Source organism: Otolemur garnettii, unplaced genomic scaffold (genome assembly GCF_000181295.1).
Source record: "Otolemur garnettii isolate 467f Iridium unplaced genomic scaffold, OtoGar3 scaffold00064, whole genome shotgun sequence".
In the NCBI taxonomy this organism is placed as follows: Eukaryota; Metazoa; Chordata; class Mammalia; order Primates; family Galagidae; genus Otolemur; species Otolemur garnettii.
The window spans coordinates 7,625,903-7,647,938 of NW_003852459.1; the positions used below are offsets into that span (position 1 = coordinate 7,625,903).

The window sequence follows — 22,036 nt, forward strand, 5'->3', positions numbered from 1 at the left end:
TGTTGTTGTTGTACTTGTTGTTGTTTGGCAGGCCCAGGCTGGGTTCAAACCCACCAGCTCTGATGTATGTGGCTGGTGCCCTAGCCTCTGAGATATAGGCACTGAACCAATTTTGCTATTTCTTACAAGAGTGGTGTACTTTTGGGGTCTAACACAGACCATCTGTATTTACCAGAACTTAATTTATATACCAGATGAACTATTTATTTATTTGTGTGTCTTTGTTTCTTTTTTGGTTTTCAGTAACTGGAATACTTGTATGTGCTATGTAAGTCACTAACTTAATGATATCAGAGCACCAGAGAAATTCATCAAATAATGAGAAGGTTATCCAGTGACCATAGAAATAGAAAAAAGTGGGTTAGACTATACCATGGATAGAACCTTGTCACACAGTAGAGTACAGCAGTATCTCCCTGATGACTGGTGGGGGGGCGGGGAACCTCAACAAAATTAAAAGGAAAGAATTTATACCTTATTTCTTTTCAGACCATACGGTAATAAAAGTAGACCTCAACTCTAACAAAAACTTTCATCCCTTCATAAAATGGAAACTTAACAACCTTGTGCTAAATGACAGCTAGATTAAGGAGGAGATTTTAAAAAATTGGATTCCTCAAGCATAATGACAATGAAGCCACAAGCTATCAAAATTTGTGGGATACTGTGAGTGGCCCTAAGAGGGAAATTTTATCTCATTAGATGCCTTCATCCAAAAAATGGAAATAACACACATCAACAGTCTAATGAACCACCTCAAGGAGTCAGAAAGGGAAGAGCAATCAATCCCAAACCTAGCAGAAGAAAAGAAATAAGCCAAAATTAAATCAGAAGTAAATGAAATTGAAGACAGAAGAATCACCAAAATACCAGGCATGGATCCAACAAAAAAAGAACACTATAGACTAGTGTCATTACTGAATACTGTTGCAAAAATACTCAATAAATACTAGCAAATAGAATATAGCTACACATTTTTTTAAAAAAATTACACATCATGAGCAAGTAGGCTTTATACCAGGAATGCAAGTCTGGACCAACATAACATAAATCCATAAATACGATTCACCACATAACAGTAGAAATGAAGACCATGTGATCATCTCAAGACATGTAGAAAAAGCTTTCAACAAAATTCAGCACCATTTTTCAATAAGAATACTTAAGAAAATAGGTATAGACAGCACATTTCTTAAACTGATAGAAGCCATCTATGACAACCCACAGCCAACATCATACTGAATTAAATAAAACTGAAAGCATTTCCACTTAGAACTGGAACCAGACAAGGATGCCCACTATCACCACTGCTATTCAACATAGTACTGGAAGTTGTAGCCTATGCAATCAGGCAAGAAAAGGATATCAAGGGTATCCAAAGGCAAACAGGAGAACTCAAAACCTTTGCTCTTTGCTGATGATATGATCTTCTGCTTAGAAAACCCCAGAGATTAAACCATAAGACTCCTGGAAATAATCAAGAAATACAGTAATGTCTCTGGGTCTAAAATCAGTCTCCACAAATAAATAGTCTTTGTATATGCCCATAACAATAAGCCAAAAAGCAAATCAAGGACATAATACCCTTCACAATAGCTTCAAAAAAAGAAAGAAAGAAATACCTGGGAATATATCTAACAAAGGAGGTGAAGTACCTCTACAGAGAGAATTATGAAACCCCAAGAAAAGAAATAGCAGAAGACATTAGCAAATGGAAGAACAAACCATGCTCTCGGCTAGGAAGAATCAGCATTGTTAAAATGTCTATACTAACCAAAGCAATCTACAGATTTTATGCAATCCCCATTAAATTACCAACATCAGACTTTAAAGAACTTGAAAAAGTAGTTCTTCATTTTGTACAGAAGCAGGGGGAAAAAAACAAATAGCCAAGGCAATTCTTAGTAATAAAAACAAAGCTGGAGGCATCACTTTACCAGACTTCAGGTTATATTGCAAGTCCACAGTGATCAAAATAGCATGGTAGGTTGGACACAGTGGCTTATACCTATAATTCTAGCACTCTAGGACATCATGCTAGAACCTCATGAGATTTCTTGAGCTCAAGAGTTCCAAACCAACCTGAACAAGAGCAAGACCTTGCTTCTACTAAAAAAAAAAAATAGAAAGTAACTAGCTGGGCATGGTGGTACATGGTAGTCCCAGCTACTTGGGAGGCTGAGACAAGAGGATTGCTTGAGCCTAAGAGTTTGAGGTTACTGTGAGCTATGACACCATGACACTCAACTTAGAGTGACAGAGTGAGAATCTGTCTCAAAAACAAACAACAACAACAACAAAACATACCAGCATGGTACTGGCACGAAAATAGAGACATATATCTATAGAACAGAATAGAAAATGTAAAGATGACACCAGCCTCATATCACCATCTGATCTTCACTAAACCAAACAAAAGCATACACTTAGGGAAAAAATCCCTATTCAACAAATGGTGCTGGGAGAACTGGATAACCACATATAAAAGACTGGAACTAGACCTGGAACTCTCACCACTCACAAAAATTGACTCATGGTGAATAAAAGGTTTAAAACTAAGGCATGAAACAATAAAAACTCTAGAAGAAATGGGAAAAAACTCTTGATGATATCAGCTGGGATTTTCTGAAGAAGACTACATTGGCAATTGCAACAACAATTAATAAATAAGGCTTCATTAAGCTAAAAAGCTTCTGCACAGGTAAGGACAGAACAATTAAAGCAAACAGACAACCTTCAGAATGGGAAAAGACATTTGCATGTTACTATATCTGAGAAAGCACTAATAACAAAAATCTACAGAAAACTCAAATTAATCAACAAAATGAAGAACAAACAATCTCATTCGTCCTGAGCAAGAGAGGAACAGAACCTTCTCTGAGGAAGACAAACCAATAGCCAGCAAATACATAAAAAAAAAAAAAGGTCATTGTTGCTAATTATCAGAGAGATGCAAACCAAAACCACCTTGAGATATTATCTAATCCTAGTAAGAATAGCCCATATCACAAAGTCCCAAAGCTACAGATGCTGGCAGGGGTGTGGAGAGAAGGGAACACTTTTACACTGTTGGGGGGATCACAAACTAATATAACCTCTTTAGAAAGAAGTATGGAGAATCATCAAAGAACTAAAAGTAGAGCTTCCATTTGATCCTGTACTCATTACTAGATATCTATCCAGAAGAAAAAAAAATCATTTTACCCTAAGGACATATGCGCTAGAATGTTTGTCACAACTCAGTTTGCAATTGCCAAGATGTGGAATCAACCCAAGTGCCCAACAATATATGAATGGATTAATAAACTGTGGTATATGTATACCATGGAATACCATTCAGCCATAAAAATGATGGGGACTTTACATGTTTTGTAGTAACCTGGATGGAGTTGGAGCACATTCTACTTAGTAAAGTGGTACAAGAATGGAAAAGCAAGTATCCGGTGTACTCAATACTAACATGAAACCAGTGGGCAAACAGATACATGCCCACACAAGTGATAAACACAGTTAAACTCAAGTGGGGGGAGGTAGTTGGAAAAGCAGGGGTTGGAGGGGGATCAGTGCACTCTCACCTAACAGACGCAAATCACCTAACAGACGCAATATACGAGTTTATGTATCCTCGGTGAAGGATACAACAACTTGGATTTTACCTAATAAATGCAAACAATGTAACCTAATCATCTGCACCCTCTTATTAATCTGAAATAAAAAAGAAAGAAAGTTACCCTATGCACTTAGGGTTTTAGCCGGCACTCCTACATGTGCTAATACTTACTAATGCTTGATGATCTACTGAAAGTTCATCTGCCACTTTTTAGGAGAAACTATGAAACTTAGGGTTTCACTGTCATTAAAAAAGTAAGTTGTACATCGTGTCAGGGGCTACCATGAGTCCTTCAACCTTTATCTCAAGGTTCTTTCTGTTCCAGATTTTGGGAACCCAAATGCCTACAGAGGCCAGGCTGGTGGGAATGAAGCAGGAAGCCACTGCAGTGAACCGGAGAGCCAAACCCTTTCTGGAGGGGCAGCCATTGCTCCATTCCAGATAATTGTTGCAAGGCAGGAATGTTGACCTAGTGTTACCACATTGTGCAGTTGCTCCAGGTAAAGCAGGAAATCGAACTTTTCATGTGAATTCTTTCGATTTAAATATTGTCAATTAATTCACTTATATCATTATTGCCATACCATGTATATAAACCAAATATTTCTGTGGATGAGATTTGGCCCAGAGTCCTCCTGTTTGTACCTGGTCTTATATTTTGCTTATCTATTTGTTAGAGACTTTATTTTCTACAGTTTTTGCTTTTTTTCAGTATATCTCTAAAATCTTCTATACCTCATTTTGTGATATTGAAACTCCCCTCCTCTCCACCCTGAGTACATTGTGCATATGTTCTCTTTGGCTGCTACATTCTCTCCGCCACCCTCAGCCTTCCAGTGAGCAATTAGTCCAATGCTAAATGGAGTCTCCTTGAGACGCTTTTCATATGATGCTACCACATATCTGTCTGGGTATTGTTACTCATTTGTTTCATTTCTAATCTGTGAACTGCAGAAACACAATAAAAAGATCATTTATTTTGTGGGACTTAGAGGTTATATGCACTTTGAGCTCCCCTTTCTAAAATCTACACAATCTTCTTCTTGTTTCTTGAGAGACTTATCAGATACTTTATAGTTATCTTTTATATCTATTTATATTGCTGGAGAAACCGATTGGGTTTGAGTGTTCCTAGATATTATACCTATTCAGAGATGATGCCTTTGGGTGGGTTTCTTCAATGGCTGAGGAATCATTCTATTTTTTACTTTAAGAGTAACCCTGATTTTCAAACTGGGGGCACATTACATTACCTCTGGTGCTGATTACTCCAGATAGGAACTTCCCATCCACTGCCAAATGACCTGAAGAGTGAGACAGTTCTATAGTAAAAGCATATATAAATGTTAGCTGTTTGTTATATTGCTAATCTCCAATGGTCATGATTTACAATTGTTTTAATCTCATGGTATAAGTTTTGCAAAAAGCAATATTGATGTACATGATTTCAACAAAGATTTGACCAGCTTACATAAGCTGAGTAGCCAATCACGAGGTTAAGATGTGAAAATTACCTCCTAAACTTGCTGTGCATATACTTAAATAGATTATGTAAATGCAGGCAAGTTTTTTAAAATCAATATTCCTTATGATAAACTTCACTACCCTACAGAAAAGCAAGGCAATACCAAACAATGGTGAGGGCTAATATTCAGAAATCATAAATAATTTTTCCTTCAGAATTGTAGTAAGTTTTCTATTAGTTCATAAATGTTGTGGTGTTCTCTATATTCAACAAAGCAATTCTCTAAATTATTTTAAGGATATGTGTTTGATAGTGATTGTTCGCTTTTTGGCTTACATTTTATAGTAAGCGTTTTCTATGTATGCGTGCAGACCTTCACTTACTGCTTCCTTATCTATTTTTAAAGGCACACAGGGAGGCCTTAACTTGAAGTTCTCTGTCTCACCTGCATTCTCTGTGCAATCATGTAGGATGGCAAGGCCAAGAGAAATCTCAGTTGTGTGTAATAACTTGGTGAAGGAAAAGAACTGGCTATCACAAGGGAAAATTACAAAGGAACCTAATTTAGGCTGAGAAAGTCAAATAAAGGTTGGGGAAACGAGGGAAGGCCTCCCTGAAAACCTGGCATTTAACCCAGATGAACAAAAGCTAGTTTAGTGAAGAACAAAAGAATGGGGATGGAAGATAGTATTTCAAGTAGAAATGACAGCTGGAGGCATTTTAAAACCAACGTAAGGGACAGCCGCAATTATTTTTTCCTCTCTAGTATTTAGGTCATCCAGGTTAATGCCGTGTTCCTTCTGACTCTCCATGTCTTTTTCTCTGCTTGACTAAAACAGAAACAGAAATGGTAGCACACTCCTGGGCACAAAGCTTGTGATTATTTCCAGTAAGAGGTTTCCCTAATGCTTTTAAAGATCAGGGAAACATTAATTAGGGTTTCTTTAGATATAATACTTAATTTTTTGGAGGTAGTATTTTTCCTAATTACAGAGCCAATACATGTTTATTTTCAAAAAAATTGAAAATACAGAAAAGCAATGAAGAAAACATGTTTCTACTACCAGAGAATATACAATAGTTACTGGAAGGATAATGCTGTTCTATTTCTATGTGTACATAAATGAATTTTATAAATTAAGAGCCAGGTGTGATGGCTCACACCTGGAATCCCAGCACTTTGGAATACAGAAGCAGGAGGATCTCTTGAGGCCAGGAGTTCAGGGGCAGCCTGGGCAGGAGCCAGTGTATACACAAAATCACAAAATTACCCAGGCATGAAGGGTGGACGGGGTGGACTGGGTGCTGGAGCTACAGACTACATCCATAGTCCTAGCTACTTGGGAGGCTGAGGTAGGAGGAAATCCAGGCTGCAGTAAGCTATGATTGTACCGGTGTACCCCAGACAAAGTGGCAGAGTGAAACTCTGTCTCTAAAAAAATTATTAAAGTCTTTTTTAAAGATTATAATTATATGTGCATTTTATAGTGCATTTTCCTTTCTAACAATATCTTAATTATTTCTAAGTGCTATTAAAATTTCTATAACATAATTTTAATACCTATACATAAGTAATCATAGTATAAGTACTCAACTAGACTAGGCACACACGCACAATAATTTATCTTTTCCCAGAACAATCTTCTTAGGTTATAATCTTCATTTTGTAAGAAATTTTAAAACTTTCCAAAGATCACAAGCTTATAAAGGGTAGAGCCAAGGTTCAAGCCCAGACAATCTGCCTTTAGAGATCCCACTCTTTTCTGAATTCTATAATTAATGTTAAAACCTATTTTAGACTTTCAAAATGTTTCTGTTTAATTTTTTGCCTATTTGAAACAATATTTATGATCTTGTGGGTTGGCAATTTAGATCTCAGCTGGGCCAGCTCCTTCCTCTTCCACATAGTGATGTCTAGGCTCACTTACATGTCTGGGGCCTCAGCTGAACTGGCTAGACAACTGGACTTCTTGGTCACCACATGGTCTCTCATCCTCAACAGGACTAGCTCCGGTTGTACACATGTAATGGTATTCCAAGAAAGAAGACAGCAAGATGCAGGGTCTCGTGAGACTTAGGCTTAAAGCTTGTACAGTATCATATGCATTGAATTCCATTGGTCAAAGCAAATCACGAGGCTAGCTGAGATTCAAGGTATGGGGTAATAAATTCTATCTTTTGGTGAATTGAACCACCAAGAATTTCTAAGCCTAAATATTTGCTAAGTATTTGCAATCTACCATACTTAGCATTTAGTTCCTGAAGACTAGAATGTATAAGTTGCTGAACTCTTATAGCAAAAAATGGCTTGGTATATGCATGACCATATGTGAGCACCAGCCAGGATGCTTGAGACCTTAACTCTGAAGACCAGCCTCGCTCTCAGGAGCCTATCTCTGTACCTTCAGAGTTTGTGAAAAATACAACCTTCCTACATGAATGTGATGATGCCCCATTTGCAGGTTGTAAACTTCTATGTTCTTCTGCACTGAAAAGACAAGGATGTCAAGAAAGATTTGCTTATTAAAGGTATCCAGATAACACTGTGTAAAACAGAAGTAAATGTGCTGGAGGTAGTTTGGGTGCATGAGTGGAGCTTAGCAGAGGTACTGTATCTCTTACAAAGAATGTGTCTGAGAGGGATGTTTTGGAAGAAGTGACTGCACAGTAAAAAGACGCTAATAGAAATGCTAACAAACATCATGTTAATGTATTGCCTGGCTTGAAAAAATGAATGAAGAGATGAAGTCTGACAATTATGTTTGCAAATTCATTCTGGGAAAAGTGCTGTATACCTCACTGCTGAATATCACTTTGGTCACCCTTAAGGTACTCCTCTTGAGAAGCTCCAGCACCCAGCAATTTCAGAACTTTTTTTTAGAATGGCCATAAGAGCTATTGTCACATTACCCTTAACATCCTGACTGTCATCAAAATGTCTTAATTTCAGTATTTCTTTTATCCTCAGGTAAAGAAAAAAGTCATTGGGGAGGCCAGATCAGGTGAGTAGGGCAGGTGTTCCAATTCAGTTATTTGTTCACCAGCTGAAAACTCCCTCACAGACAGTGCTGTATGAGCTAGTACATTATCATTATGCAAGAATTGTTGTTAGAGAAAAGTTCTGGTAGTTTTCATTTAACTTTTTCACACAGCCTTTTTAACACTTCCTAATAGTAAACTTAGTGAACTGTTTGTCCAATTCATACAAATTTATAATTGAACAATCCTTCTTATATCAAAAAATGCTAACAACACTGCTTTGGTCTGGTTGGACTTTTTTGGTCATGGAGAATTGGCTGGCTTCCATTGTGCACTTCGATGCTTTGTTTTGTTTCTGGGTCATATTGGTACACCCATGTTTCATCACTAGTGATAACATGGCCCAAACCATCATCTTGCCTCTCCAGAAAGTCTTGGCAAACTTTGACTCTCCTTTGCTTTTGTTCATCAGTGAGCTCCTTCAGGACCATTTTTGGACACCTTTCTCATGCCAAGATTTTCAGTTAAGATTTTCATAACTGTTTCTCTGTTGATGTTTACTTGGTCTGCTGTGCTTCTCAGTCAGCCAATAATTTTGACACACAGTTCAATGAATTTTTGCAGTGTTTTAATCGGTTCTGCTCATTATTGGCTGCCCTCACCTCTTCATCAGTGACCTCTCTTCATCAATTTTGTCTCCCCTCAGAAAAACATTTAATCCATTTGTACACTACTATTTTTTTATGGCGTTATCCCCATAAACTTGGACTAATATGTCCCTAATTTCACTTCCACTCTTGCCAAGTTTAACAAGAAATTTAATATCTGTTCATTGCTCTAAGTCAAGCTCTGACATTCTCAAGATGCCACACAAAACCATGCAACAGCAGTAATGAATGCCATTTCAGCAAGTCACCACCATGCATCAACAGAAAGACAGCTATGAGATGCTGATCTATCAAGATCGTGAACCCTTACCAAATTGTTTGCACAGTGCTGCCAACATAAGTGAATGGTGACACATTCTCAAACTTAAGTGTCAGACTTCATATAACTATAAAATAAATATGTTCATAAGTAAAAATGGAAGGCTTGAATAAATAGGTAAAAGGTGAAACTTTTACTTCCCCCAATAGGGAAGTTTGGATGGGCCACTGACAAGGTCCTGTGAAGGATCTGTTTGAATAGTTAATATATGGGTGAAGGATAGTTGGAAAGGGGAAATGTCATTTAGGGTTTGTCTAATAAGCATAATTTAACTACTAATAATGGAAAGATTATGAACATGTTCGTTTATTATCCAATAAAATGATAATTATGTTGTAGCCACTCAGACTTTACTCTCCAAAATGCTAATGCTAATGTTATTTTTAATCCAATCATATCTGTTGTGTATATGTGTTGTTTTGGAATTTAATTATCGAGGCAAGTCTTATGTGGGACTTGATCTCAATTGGAGAACATGAGGTGTTCACTCTTGCAAATGTGGGAATGGAGTGGACTTCTTATTTATCCTTAAATATTTCATAACCCAAGTTTATAATCATAACGTTAATATGAGTATAAATGGTGATTTACACTCATATAACAAATCAAATATCCATGTTTTACTTAAATTACATAGTCTTATCTTGATAAATCAATAATTCATTGGGTGTTGATTCTGTTCCACTGTATATCAAGTCTCCCTACAGAACACAAGATCAATGTGTAAAGTCATTATCAACATTTTAATAGAATTTACTTACAATGTCACATGACTCAAAAACCAATTCAAGTTTTTTCACATTATTCAGAAGAATTTATGACATTTGACATTATTCAGAAAGATTTATAAAGCTTGAAAGATAAAAATCATAATTTTCATGATGTCTTATTCTCTTTGTAGTGTTTTGAGTATAACTTTAAAAATACACAATTAGGGCTCGGCGCCTGTGGCTCAAGCAGCTAAGGCGCCAGCCACATACACCTAAGGTGGCGGGTTCGAATACCCAGCCTGGGCCCGCCAAACAACAATGATGGCTGCAACCAAAAAAATGGCCAGGCGTTGTGGCGGGCGCCTGTAGTCCCAGCTACTTGGGAGGCTGAGACAGGAGACTTGCTTGAGCCCAGGAGTTGGAGGTTGCTGTAAGCGTTATGCCATGGCACTCTACCCAGGGGGATAGCTTGAGGCTTCATCTAAAAAAAAAAAAAAAAATACACAATTAGGCTCAGCGCCTGTAGCTCAGTGGGTAGGGCGCTGACCACATACACCAGCGCTGGCGGGTTAGAACCCTGCCCTGGGCCTGCCAAAAAACAATGACAACTGCAACCATAAAACGGCCAGGCATTGTGGCAGGTGCCTGTAGTTTCAGCTACTTGGGAGGCTGAGACAAGAGAATCACGTAAGCCCAAGAGTTTGAAGTTGCTGTGAGCTGTGCCACCATGGCACTCTACTGAGAGCAACATAGTAAGACTCTGTCTCAAAAAAAAAAAAAAATACACAATTAACACTCCTTAAAGTAATGAGTTTGTCCTTAGGTTAATGAGAACATCAGTAAAGCAGATTGAGAAAAGTGGTCTATTGCTTTAATTACCATTCTGTTGAGATATAAGTTTAACTTTTATATTGTTATATTTATTTCTTTTAGGGGTTCCTTCCTTAATCCAATTAAAATATGTATATAAACCACCTAATAAATAACTCTGATACAAAGTTTAAAGTTAACATACTGATTTTCTTAAAAGCCCTATCACACATTTTCTGAACAGAAATTATCATGAAGAGATTGTGAACTCATTAGGAAAAAAATGTAGACAAAAGACAAAATCTTTTTCTATTTTGTCATTTTGCATGGTCAGTAGCTTCTTTAAAAAACCCCTCTTTCAGGCAATGCCCATAACTCAGTGGGTAGGGCACCAGCCACATACATTCAGGCTGGTGGGTTTGAACCCAGCCCAGGCCAGCTAAACAACAATGACAACTGCAATAACAACAACAAAAATAGCTGGGCATTGTTGCAGGTGCCTATAGTCCCAGATACTTGGGAGGCTGAGGCAAGAGAAGTGCTTAAGCCCAAGAGTTTGAGGTTGCTGTGAGCTGTGACACCACAGCACTCTACTGAGAGCGACATAGTAAGACTCTGCTAAAAAAAAAAAAAATCTCTTTCATTTTTTTCTCTCTTTCATTTTAGATACATGAGTTGATAAAATTTTATAAGCCTATAAGCCTACATGGTAAAAATCAGAATGTAAAATTATGTTGACTAACTAGAATATGCACAGTCTTTGAGATTGTCCCTACTCTTTGCCAAGGACTATTTCAGGAACTAGAAATATTGGGGGGATCTAGAGAAACAAGATTCCTGCTCTGAGAATGTATGTTCCTATGGGCAGAGATACTCAGTAAGCACACAAATAAATGCTAAACAATCATAATGATAATAATCAGATGATGAGAAGTACCAGTGAATTTACAAATTGTGGGAGAGTACTTAAGGTTTACATAACAGTCTCTTTGAGGAGGTGATACCTCATTTGAATTCTGAATGGTCAGAAGAAGCCAGTGCAAACCAGAATATCAAGTCACTAAACTTTAATTCACCAAAAGCCAATTTTCAGAGACTAATTTGCATGTGGAAAGGAAGCAGGAAAAAGGAAAACATTTGTGGAATTGTGGCAGATATCCCCCTCAGGAAACACACACACACACACACACGTACATATACAATATATAATAACTACTGTATATAACTACTTTGAAAGGCAATTTTGCAGTACCTTGAAAGTTGAAAATGCATTATAACCCAAACACAATCAATATGAGTGACATACCAATAAATGAATAGTTTCTAATGATGCAGGCAAGAGAATCACTTAAACCCAAGAGTTTGAAGTTGCTGTGAGCTATGACACCACAGAACTCTACCGAGGGCAACATAGTAAGACTCTGCTCAAAAAGAAACCCTCTTTCATTTTTTTTCTCTCTTTCATTGTAGATACATGTGTTGTATCTACGCAGATTTTAAAAATTAGTGAATTAGAATCTCACTATTAGGTACAAGGTATAGTATTCTGGTGACGGCTACACTAAAAACCCAACTTCAGCATTATACAATTCATCCATGCAACAAAAAACATGTGTAGCCCCTAAATCTGTTGAAACAAAAATAAATATAAATAAACATTAATCTTACCTAAAAATAAAGAAAATAAAAATTTGTCAATTGGATCTGTATTTCTGCAACAGAGACACATCTGTTAATATCTATCTTAACAGAGACAGCTCTCAAAACAGATTTAATTTTAAAAAGCAAGTTTCAGGATTATATTTTCTATATAATAGTATTTATGTAAAATTTCAAACATATATAACAAAACCAATATTGCTTATGTATGCATGTATAGGAAATAAACATAAAAAAAAAAAAACCGGCCTGAGTGGATCCAGACAGAATTATGATAGTGAAAAGAAGTGGAGTGAGGCTGAAAAGGAAAATGCAGTGAGGTGAAGGATAGTATTTATCTTCATCTGTAATGTTTTCTAAGTCTTTTATTTTTCAAAATAAGCAAAAAAGGCAAAATACTTGCCTTTTGAATTTAGAGTGGTGGTACATTGTTTATTATACTAAACTTATACTTTATCTGAGCTTTTAAAACTCTAAAAACAAAAGATTAAAAGAAAGTATATCAATGTTTGCAATAGTTTTTATTCAGTAGGGAGATTACAGTTCAGTTTTTATTTTTGCCTTCAAATTTCTCTGTATTTTCTAAATTCACAAAATGAATGTTGACAAAAACAGTGCCACTTACAGATAAATGATAACTATATAGCTATTACCTTCTCCTCTGAGGAGTTCCTAAGGCCTTACAATTGTGCTGCCTCTGGAAGGCTGAAGTAGTAGAAGAAACAGGATGACCCTCCCCCAGCGACCCCAGACAAAAGGAAGCAGAGGGCTGGCTGCCTGCAAGATGCAGAAATGTAAATCCAGCCTTGTCACAGCCAGGAAGGCATGAGCATTAGGGTGTCAGACTTGAACGACCATCAAACCTGAATGGACATCAGAATCATCTAGCAGACTCATTGAAAAATAAATACATTGTCCCTAGAGTTTATGATTCAGTAAGTCTGAGGTTGGGCCTCTGAATCAGGGTTTCTGACATGTTACTGGCAATCATAATGCTTATCCCAGGATCGTGTTTGAGAACTGCTGACTTAAGCAAAACCCCGCCATCATATATTAGTATTTTTGATTACGGAAATGTGAGGGAGGCATTTGGCAGGAATCACTCCCATGTTATTATCTGGCAGATGCACAAATTACTTAATGGAGCGAGCCAGCCAGTCTCGGGAAAGTTGGAACCACATGCAAGAGCAGGCAGACCAGAAACAAAAAAGGCATCAACTAGTAAGAAAAGTCAGAAGTAGGGAAAGTGGGAGTGAATGTAGTCTAATGATTGGATAACACCGAAAGGATTTCTTTGGAAAAGAAAGGTAATAAACAGGCATGGACGGTTAGTTTTAAAAAAGGTTCAGGCAGCAAGGTCTGTAGGTATTTGACAAACCTGGGAGTCCAGGATGGCTCAAAATTTACACCTCTTTCCCAAGCACTGGGCCTTCAACGGCCAGGAACTCCACGAGAACGTGAAGTGACATCTTTTGCTTTCCTTTGTGTCCTCCACATCAAGCTGCTCATTCAGCATTACACTGGGCTTTGGCTAAAGTGGGACCTTACTGTCCTGGTCAGTTTGGGCTGCTAAAACCAAAACGCCATAAACTAAGTGGCTTATAAACAACAAATTTATCTTACAATTCTGGAGTCTGGGAAGTCCAAGATCAAGGTATCATCATCAGATCCAAGGGGGGGGCAATTTCTTTCAGGTTCATAGATGGTTATCTTTTCACTACAGTCTCTTGTGGTAGAAAAGGCATCCCCCTTGGGCCTCTTTTACAAGGGCACTAATCCCTCCCATAAAAGTTTTGCCCCCACAACCTAATCACCTCACAAAGGGCTTCCCTCCTAATACCATCACCGTAGGGGGTTAGATTTCAACCTGGGAATTTTGAGGGTATATAAGCCTTCAGATCATACTACTACAAGGTGACCAGATGTCCCTATTTTGGCGGGGACAGTCCCACTTTTCAACAATTTGTCCTCTGTCCTGTGGCATTTTAAAAAAGTCCCAATTTTTGGAAAGAATGCACAAAGGGGCTGGAGAACAAGAAGGGAATATACAGTTTTCGGCCACCATATGGCTATTTCGCCAGAATATGAGTTTTATATTATTTGTGTTAATTTTATAATGTTAAACTGTAATAAATAATTGCTGAGAAGTGATTATCGAGAACTGCTTTCAAAGTTTGCATTGTTGTCAGGCCCTGCCTGCCCCGTCCCCTGCCCCCCGCCCCCACTTGGCCCGCTGGCCCCCGCTCAGCCCCCCACTCTGCCCCCTGGCCATGTTGTCCCACCTTACAGATATTAAAATCTGGTCACCCTATACTACTACTATCTTTATACTTTCAGTACCTAGTACATATTAGCTACTCACTAACTGTTGAGTGAGATGTAAATAAACACATACTAGGCCAGCAGGACTCAGGGTTAAAAGTGCAGTAAGCAAAAGACAGAAATAGGAACTTACACCTCGAAGTGGGTCATGTCTGTAGAACCATAGCGTGGTGTAGTGGGTTTAGTAATGCAAATTACCAGCTTAATTGGGACTTTTACTATTTGGTACTTTGCTTTATACCCTCGATTTTTCCCAATAAATGCTTACTATTTTTCCTGTTGCCTGCCAGCATTTGCCACACCAAAACCCACAGGTTCTGGTTTTCAGTTAAAAGAGTATATCCTTCTTTACAACACCCTTAACCTGTCCCAGAGTCAAGGCTGCAAATAAGACCTGTGCTTGAATACATGATGGGCTTTGCTATAAGGACATCTCCTGTTTCCCTATTGAGGAGGTCCAAAACCAATGTTTTGGGCCAACTTAAAGGTGTGGACTTTTAGCAATGTAGATTAAGTAATCATGTATCTGTTTATACTGTTCGTTATTAAGTTTTACATACATATTTAAAACAAATTGTCTAAAGTAATTAATACATTGATTTTTTATCTAAATTTTATATAAAACTATTTTAATTTAATGCTTCGATATGAATCTTAAGTCATTTAACAGTTTTTATAGCATATCATCTTCCATTTAAGTTGTTAGAGATATAATATTTCTTTTTTTTTTTAGTTGTTTGGGATTCATTAAAGGTACAAAAAATTAAGTTATAATAATTGTGGTTGTTAGGTAAAGTCCCTCTTATAATTGTGTCCTGCCCCTCAGAGGTGTGCCATACACCATGACCCCTCCCATCACCTACCCTCCTCCCTCTCCCCAATCCCTCATTCCCCTACCCTTTGTATTAGATCATCTACTGCCTTCATATTAGAATTGAGTACTTTGGATTCTTGCTTTTACTTTCTTGTGATGCTTTACTAAAAAGAATGTATTCCACCTCCATCCCAGTGAATACAAAAGATGTAAAGTCTCCATCTTTTTTAATGGCTGAATAGTATTCCATGGTATATATATAGATACCACAGTTTGGTGGACATTTAGGTGGTTTGCACATTTTGACAATTGTAAATTGAACTGTGATAAACAGTCTAGTGCAAATGTCCTATGATAAAATGATTTTCTTTCTTCTGGGTAGAAGCCTAGTAATGGGATTGCAGGACATATGATATTTCTTGACTCTGTGAACAAAGCTGTCGTAGGAAATGTTTATCACAGAACCACAAGTGCCACTCATTTAACACTAGAGTTAAATTAATCCATGTGTAGTTTCATGGATCTCACAGTATAACTACATACTAGGTATGAAATTGATCATAAAAAGGCTTCTTAACAACAACAAATAATACTAGCAATGGTGGCATCACATTTCTTACAAGATTATAGACTAAATCTTCTTAAAATTTATTTGCCATCTTTTTTGATTTAATGACTCTATCAAGGTATCCTCCATAGCATTTCACACAATCACTGATTACCACTGTTCCAAGCTAGTATGTCTTCCCCAAAGTGCACCCTGTGACTTAACAAGAGAATTAAGAGAGCGCCCTTAATATAAGGGATTTTGTAAAATCTGTACTATAAGGCAACTCCCATTATTACATTTATTAATATTGGGGGGAAACCTTCTATTTGGAAATATACTATAAGTTTATTTCCTTTTATTTATTTTTTCTTTTCTTAAAAAAAGAAACCTTTTCTTTTTTAGACCAATATTGTATATGTAGGCATCTCTGTGTTACAAATGAGATAGATTCTGTAATGGAATGTATCAACAAAATCAAAGGGTCATTTAGTATCAACATGTGATCAAATTGTGATTGGATTGACACTCAACTTCCCAGTTTATAAATCATAAGAGTACTGATAGATATATTTCAAGTTAGAAGGAGGCTTTGTATGTATGAGAGTGTATGTTTGTGTATATGTGTGTAATGCCGTAATTATGGCTCTATCTCTCGTAATTAGAAAGTTACATGTGGTGAAGAGCAAGTAAATTAGTTTTACTGGAGTAAGTGGATTATGTTGGAAGAATAAAACAAGTTGAATTTGACATGATTTTGATGGTAGAAAACATCAGAGCAGTTGGGTATACTTAATAGTTATTCTATTTTTAAATATTGCAACTTCCTCGTTTTTCAACTTTAAATTTACAGTTTACATGTTTACGTATGTTTCAGGATACATTATTGGAATTTTGAAGTCATGAAAACATCAGATGAACCAACGTGCAACACTTTGGATTCAGAGTGGAAGATAAAGAGAAAGTTTAAAGAATGTGGCCTATAAAGGCGGGTAGTACCTGGAAATATTAACCGACTCACACTGTAAAAATGAGAGGTTTCTAAATAATAGAAGTTGTTTTAGTCCAACATCAAGGTTCAAGACAAAATGTTGAACTAAAAACTTTATCCTGCTCCCTTCTCCACTTCAGTCAGGTACCAGCATTGATGAATTATGATTTTCCTTAGTTGGAAGCACTCATTTTTATCCATGTAGACCATCCTTAGGAATTAAATATTGGTTATTTAATGTAATTATAATGGGAAACTGATTTTTTTACAATGGCAGATTTCAAGGACTTGGTTCCAAACTGAACCGAAGCTTCCCTGTGCATTTTGTACAGTCTGGAAAAAACTGTGCTGCACTGGCCCATTTTTGAAGGCCATCATGCTCTGTAATATAAGGATATCATCTTATTGCTGATATCTTTGGAGAGTCCCAAGCAGACACAGAAAATGAATGGAGGCAAGGAGTGTGACGGAGGGGACAAGGAAGGAGGCCTTCCAGCTATACAAGTTCCTGTGGGTTGGCAGCGTCGCGTGGATCAAAATGGAGTGCTTTATGTCAGGTGAGCCCTTACTATTGTGGGTGTTACCTCCAACAGGGCATGCAGGCCCAAGGAGGTAGAGACTGTTCTCCTAATTTAAGGAAGCAAAATACAGTGACTCACAGCATCTCAAATTAATTTGAATAAATGACCTTTGTGCTAAAAATCAGGTATAGGAGCATTTTCATTCTGTACTGTTTTTCAATGTAAATTGCCTTAGATTACCAGTGAGAATTTGTATGCATTATTGTGTTTACATAAGGTATCATTCTGCTTATCTCTGTAACAAAGATGAAGAAAAATATAAAGATTTCTAAAAGAAACATAAGCATTATTACCATTTACAGTAGAATGTAAAATACTAGAAATAGACCCGGTATCACTTGACAGTACTACTCTGTCCTTCAAAGTGCTTCCACGAGATTCAGTGTTTTTATCTATAGGCTTTTCCAATTATTAGACTTCTTAATACCTGATATTAACTAAAAATAAGTTTCTTAATTTTTTCTGCATAGTTTTTAAACAGTAACATGAATATGGGTTGGGGACTCAGAGATGGATTGTTTTCACATGTCCCCGATCCCTCCCCTTGATTTGTGACTTTAATCTATTTTCTTGCATCTAATAGTAAAAATAAAAGTCAGGGTAGACATGGCTCATCATCTTACAAGCAAAAATCACACAAAGAAAATGCCTCCTAAGTTTTGATTACATACAGGTGGCCATAAAGTTCATGTGCAATATGAAATAAAATAGTAAACTATTTTTGAAGGCCCTCCTGTGTATCTCTTGTAGAATAAGTTGAATAGAGTATCTGAACTGTTGACAAGGAATTTTACTCTTATTTGTTAAATAATTGGCATCTAAGTTCCTTACTTCATAGTTTTTCAGTAAGTATATATATGAAAGGTTGGGATACCATAGATATTTCTTTGTGAGCTAATAAAGAAACAGACTTGAACTTTTAAAAAAAAAAATCAAAAAATCAATTTGCATTATCAAATTGATACTATTATGTTCATTATAGCTATTTGCATCTCAGCTTCAACAGAATTCTCAAGTTCTTCAAAGAATATTTATAGGAATGAGGTATTTTCAGTTACATAGACACAAAGTATTTATGCCATAACAACTCAGAAAGTCAGTTCAGAGTCTATCCTGAGTTTGTTTGTTTTGTGTAAGGCATTTCTTGAGGCAAACTTAATTACCGATTAAAATTCTTCTGTCACATAAATTTTGTTTCTGTGGTATTTTTCCTATATTAATTGGGGAGAAGGGAACGTGGACCTCATCCCATGGTATATAAAGTAGGCAGGGACCATGGATAACTTTTTCAGTGTGTTCCCATTGCCAGTGCCCTTAACCAATTGCCAGAAGTACCTTGCTATAAATGGAATAAAGTAAGGTATCAGTGTTACATATATTTATGGTTGTTCTAGTTTGTAGAGTGAATGTATATTCAGCTTAGAACAAATGACTCTAAAATGTGAATAATTTTTTGTTTTTTACTTCATTACTGTAAAAGATAAATCAGCATTTCAGATTTCTGAGAACAAACCAAATTAATTCTAGGAACTAAAAGCAAAGTTAAAGTCTGATATCTAATAACCCTGTTAATATGAGTTCTGCAAACCCAAATCTATATAGGGAGAACTATTTTATAATTAATTTTCTCAGATTAAGTAAGATACTTTCTAATTAAATTAAGGCGGCATGGATTTGATTTGTTTGTATGTACCGAGTTAAATTACTACTTGGACGTTCATAGGAAGCTAGCCCTCCGTGACTGAGCTCCCCTCTTACCATGCAGTTTGCTGGTAATTTTTAGGTTAGTCTCCAGCTGCTCCTGCCTCAGGGTGGCATTCACGCTACCTATTAAATTTTCCACCTACTACCAATCTTCTACACTTCATCTATGCCATCAGACTTTTAGCTCATTTTAACACTAATTATTACTCCAAAAAGTTAATTAAAGAGTTCCAACTGAAGGAAAGAACCCAAGTGACTGATTGAGAGGAAGTGTTTTTAAAGTGTAGTATGCTAATATGTGCGTAGAATTTAGGAATTCTTGTTTTCAGGTTTGATTTTACAATTAAATTCCTCTAAGATTTAACGCATACGCTGTCTTTCAAGTGAAAATGTTGAGTAGTTCCCTCTTATCAAATTCATGAATTTTTCACATGAAAAATCAGTAAGTTTTTTTGGTTGTTGTTGACTTCGTTTTTGTTAAAATGGTCAGACCTCCAGAAACATCTCATTGTCCCTCTGTGTTGTGGAACTCCCGTCTGTAATATGGGAATTACTGTTCTTTGCCTATCACCTGAAAAAAAAAATAGCCAAATAAATGAGCAGTTTGACAAAGTTGAGGATTTTCATTTAGATTTTCTACATGCATAAGTCACTTACATTATTACTGATAAACAAAATATGAGTTGCATTTTAAAGCTGATTCATTTACAGGTAAGAATGATAAAATACCTGTGTCTTTGTGGAGACAGAGTATATGGAATGGAGAGTATTATTTCTGAATGAATTTGATTAAAGGGCTTAATTGAAGGTTTAGGTAAATAGTTAGAAATAAAAGATATTCTCAAGTGAAAAGTATGTAATTTCAAAGCAATAATATGCATTTAAGTTGTAAAATTGACGTGTTAATAATAAAAGTCCTAAGATGGAAATTTCCCATTTTAAACTAACCCCCAATGTAAATACAAAGACTTCCCCTGTCATCTGAATTAGTACCTAATCTGTAGACTTGCACTTGATCGGTACTCATGTATCTTACTGACTTTGGCGATTTAGTAGTGACATTGGTGTACCTGCCCAGTTACTTCCCTGAAGATCTGCAAGGCACCTTTCTGCCTCCTAGAACCCTGTTTACTTAAAAGTTTCCTACCTTTTGTCAGATCTGCTTGATTTCTCTGTCCTTCTCTGTATAGTTTGGCTCTTAAATATAATATGAATCGGACTGCACTGATTTATCTCCAAACACACACAGTGGTGAGGGGGGAAGAGAGGTACATAGGGACAACTTAGTTCTAGATTCCGGGGTAAACCAGGAAGAACTTGTCAACTCTAGCTTTTGTAGATTTGCCACCTTTCTGGTTTGAACCCCAATATATTCTAAATTTCGATTTTTCCTCAAAAAGTTTTAACAACAGCATTTCTGGTCTGAAATGATAGTAATTACTTTTATCTTATTTTCTTGTACCTTGTTCCTTTCTACCTGCTTCTGTCCTTTCTTAAGCAAGCCATCTTTACCCTCTTTAGTTCACTCTTAGCTTTCAAAATACTTTAATTTTCTATGAAGATCTATATTTTTCTGAGAAATGTTTTGGTTCAAAAGAAAAAGCAATAATGTTACAGGCTATAATTTAGTAGCTAACATAATATTGACAAAGAAAATGCTTTTCCCTAGTGAGAAAATACCCTGTGAAAGACAGTAAGAATATATATTATATCTTTTTTCATATAATATGTGCAGTCAAAATTATTTCCTGATGTTTTTTAAAACTATTTTTACAGTCCCAGTGGGTCTTTGTTATCTTGCTTGGAGCAGGTTAAAACATACCTGCTTACTGATGGAACTTGCAAGTGTGGCTTGGAATGTCCTCTTATTCTTCCCAAGGTAACCATTTCACAGTAGATCTACAGAAGTTTTTTTTTATATATTTTTTAAGTACTTTGTATGTTTGCTTTTCTCACTTGGCATTTCATTTTTTATTACTTCTCTGATCATACGTTTTAATTCATTATCTAATTAGACATCTTTTGCATGCATTTTGGAATGCTTAAAGATCATGGAAAATCGTTTCTATCCGAGTCATTTTCAAAGGTGTCAAACCCTACATTCATATTAAATATTTCATTAAAACCATCTTTGCAGCTTTGGTTTTATGAGAGCTATACCTATGCTTAGAATTTAGTAGTTGCAGTATTTTCTTCCACGACTGTAACTGCTCAAATCTGCAGCCTTACCTTTAGCAGCGGTATTAGTAAATCTGTCACAAATATTCTTAAGATGGCAAAACTGAGCACTCGTAGCCAAAATATGAAACTGTTTTTCTCCTTTGAAAGGTAAAGAGTAAACTCATTCAAAATGGCAAAATATTATTTGCTATAGAAAGAGGTAATTATTTTCTGATTATCTATTATGACGCAAATTTTAAAACTAAAGATTAGTAGACAACTTTATTCCTTTTTATTTGTATGTCATCACATTCCAAAAAAGCATAATAAATAAAAATGTTTCAGGTAAAGTAATAGATTTTTAAAACCAGTAAAAAGATATTATTAACATACTAATAAAATGATGCCAAAGAAAAAGCATGTAGGAATGTCAGGGTTTTAGTGTTTTTAACTGTACTTCATCTGATTTTGTACTGTTATAACATTAGGAAGTATCTGAGAACTTTATCAGGTATTATACCTTTTATATATGTATTAATCTTGGCTATCTTAGAAATAGGATAATAGTCATTATTTACTTTGCCACTAGTATGGTTTTTTCTGAAAACCATAAGTTCAGAGAAATATTTATTGTTTATATAAGATTGCTTTTCTTAAATTTTAAAATTTAGGAAAGTTTTATTGAGATTTATGGCTT

The 22,036-nt window shown here is 36.2% G+C and overlaps 1 protein-coding gene across 1 annotated transcript in view; it reads left to right on the top strand.

Annotated features, from left to right (window-relative positions):
- The window catches only part of MBD5 (methyl-CpG binding domain protein 5), a 430,974-nt gene that overhangs the window by 355,906 nt on the left and 53,032 nt on the right, over nucleotides 1-22,036 (top strand). Inside the window, exons 5-6 of the mRNA XM_012807133.2 lie at nucleotides 16,781-17,451; nucleotides 20,956-21,058. Of these exons, the coding sequence (XP_012662587.1) occupies nucleotides 17,339-17,451; nucleotides 20,956-21,058 (216 nt within the window). The 5' untranslated portion in view covers nucleotides 16,781-17,338. The remainder of the gene's footprint in view (nucleotides 1-16,780; nucleotides 17,452-20,955; nucleotides 21,059-22,036) is intronic.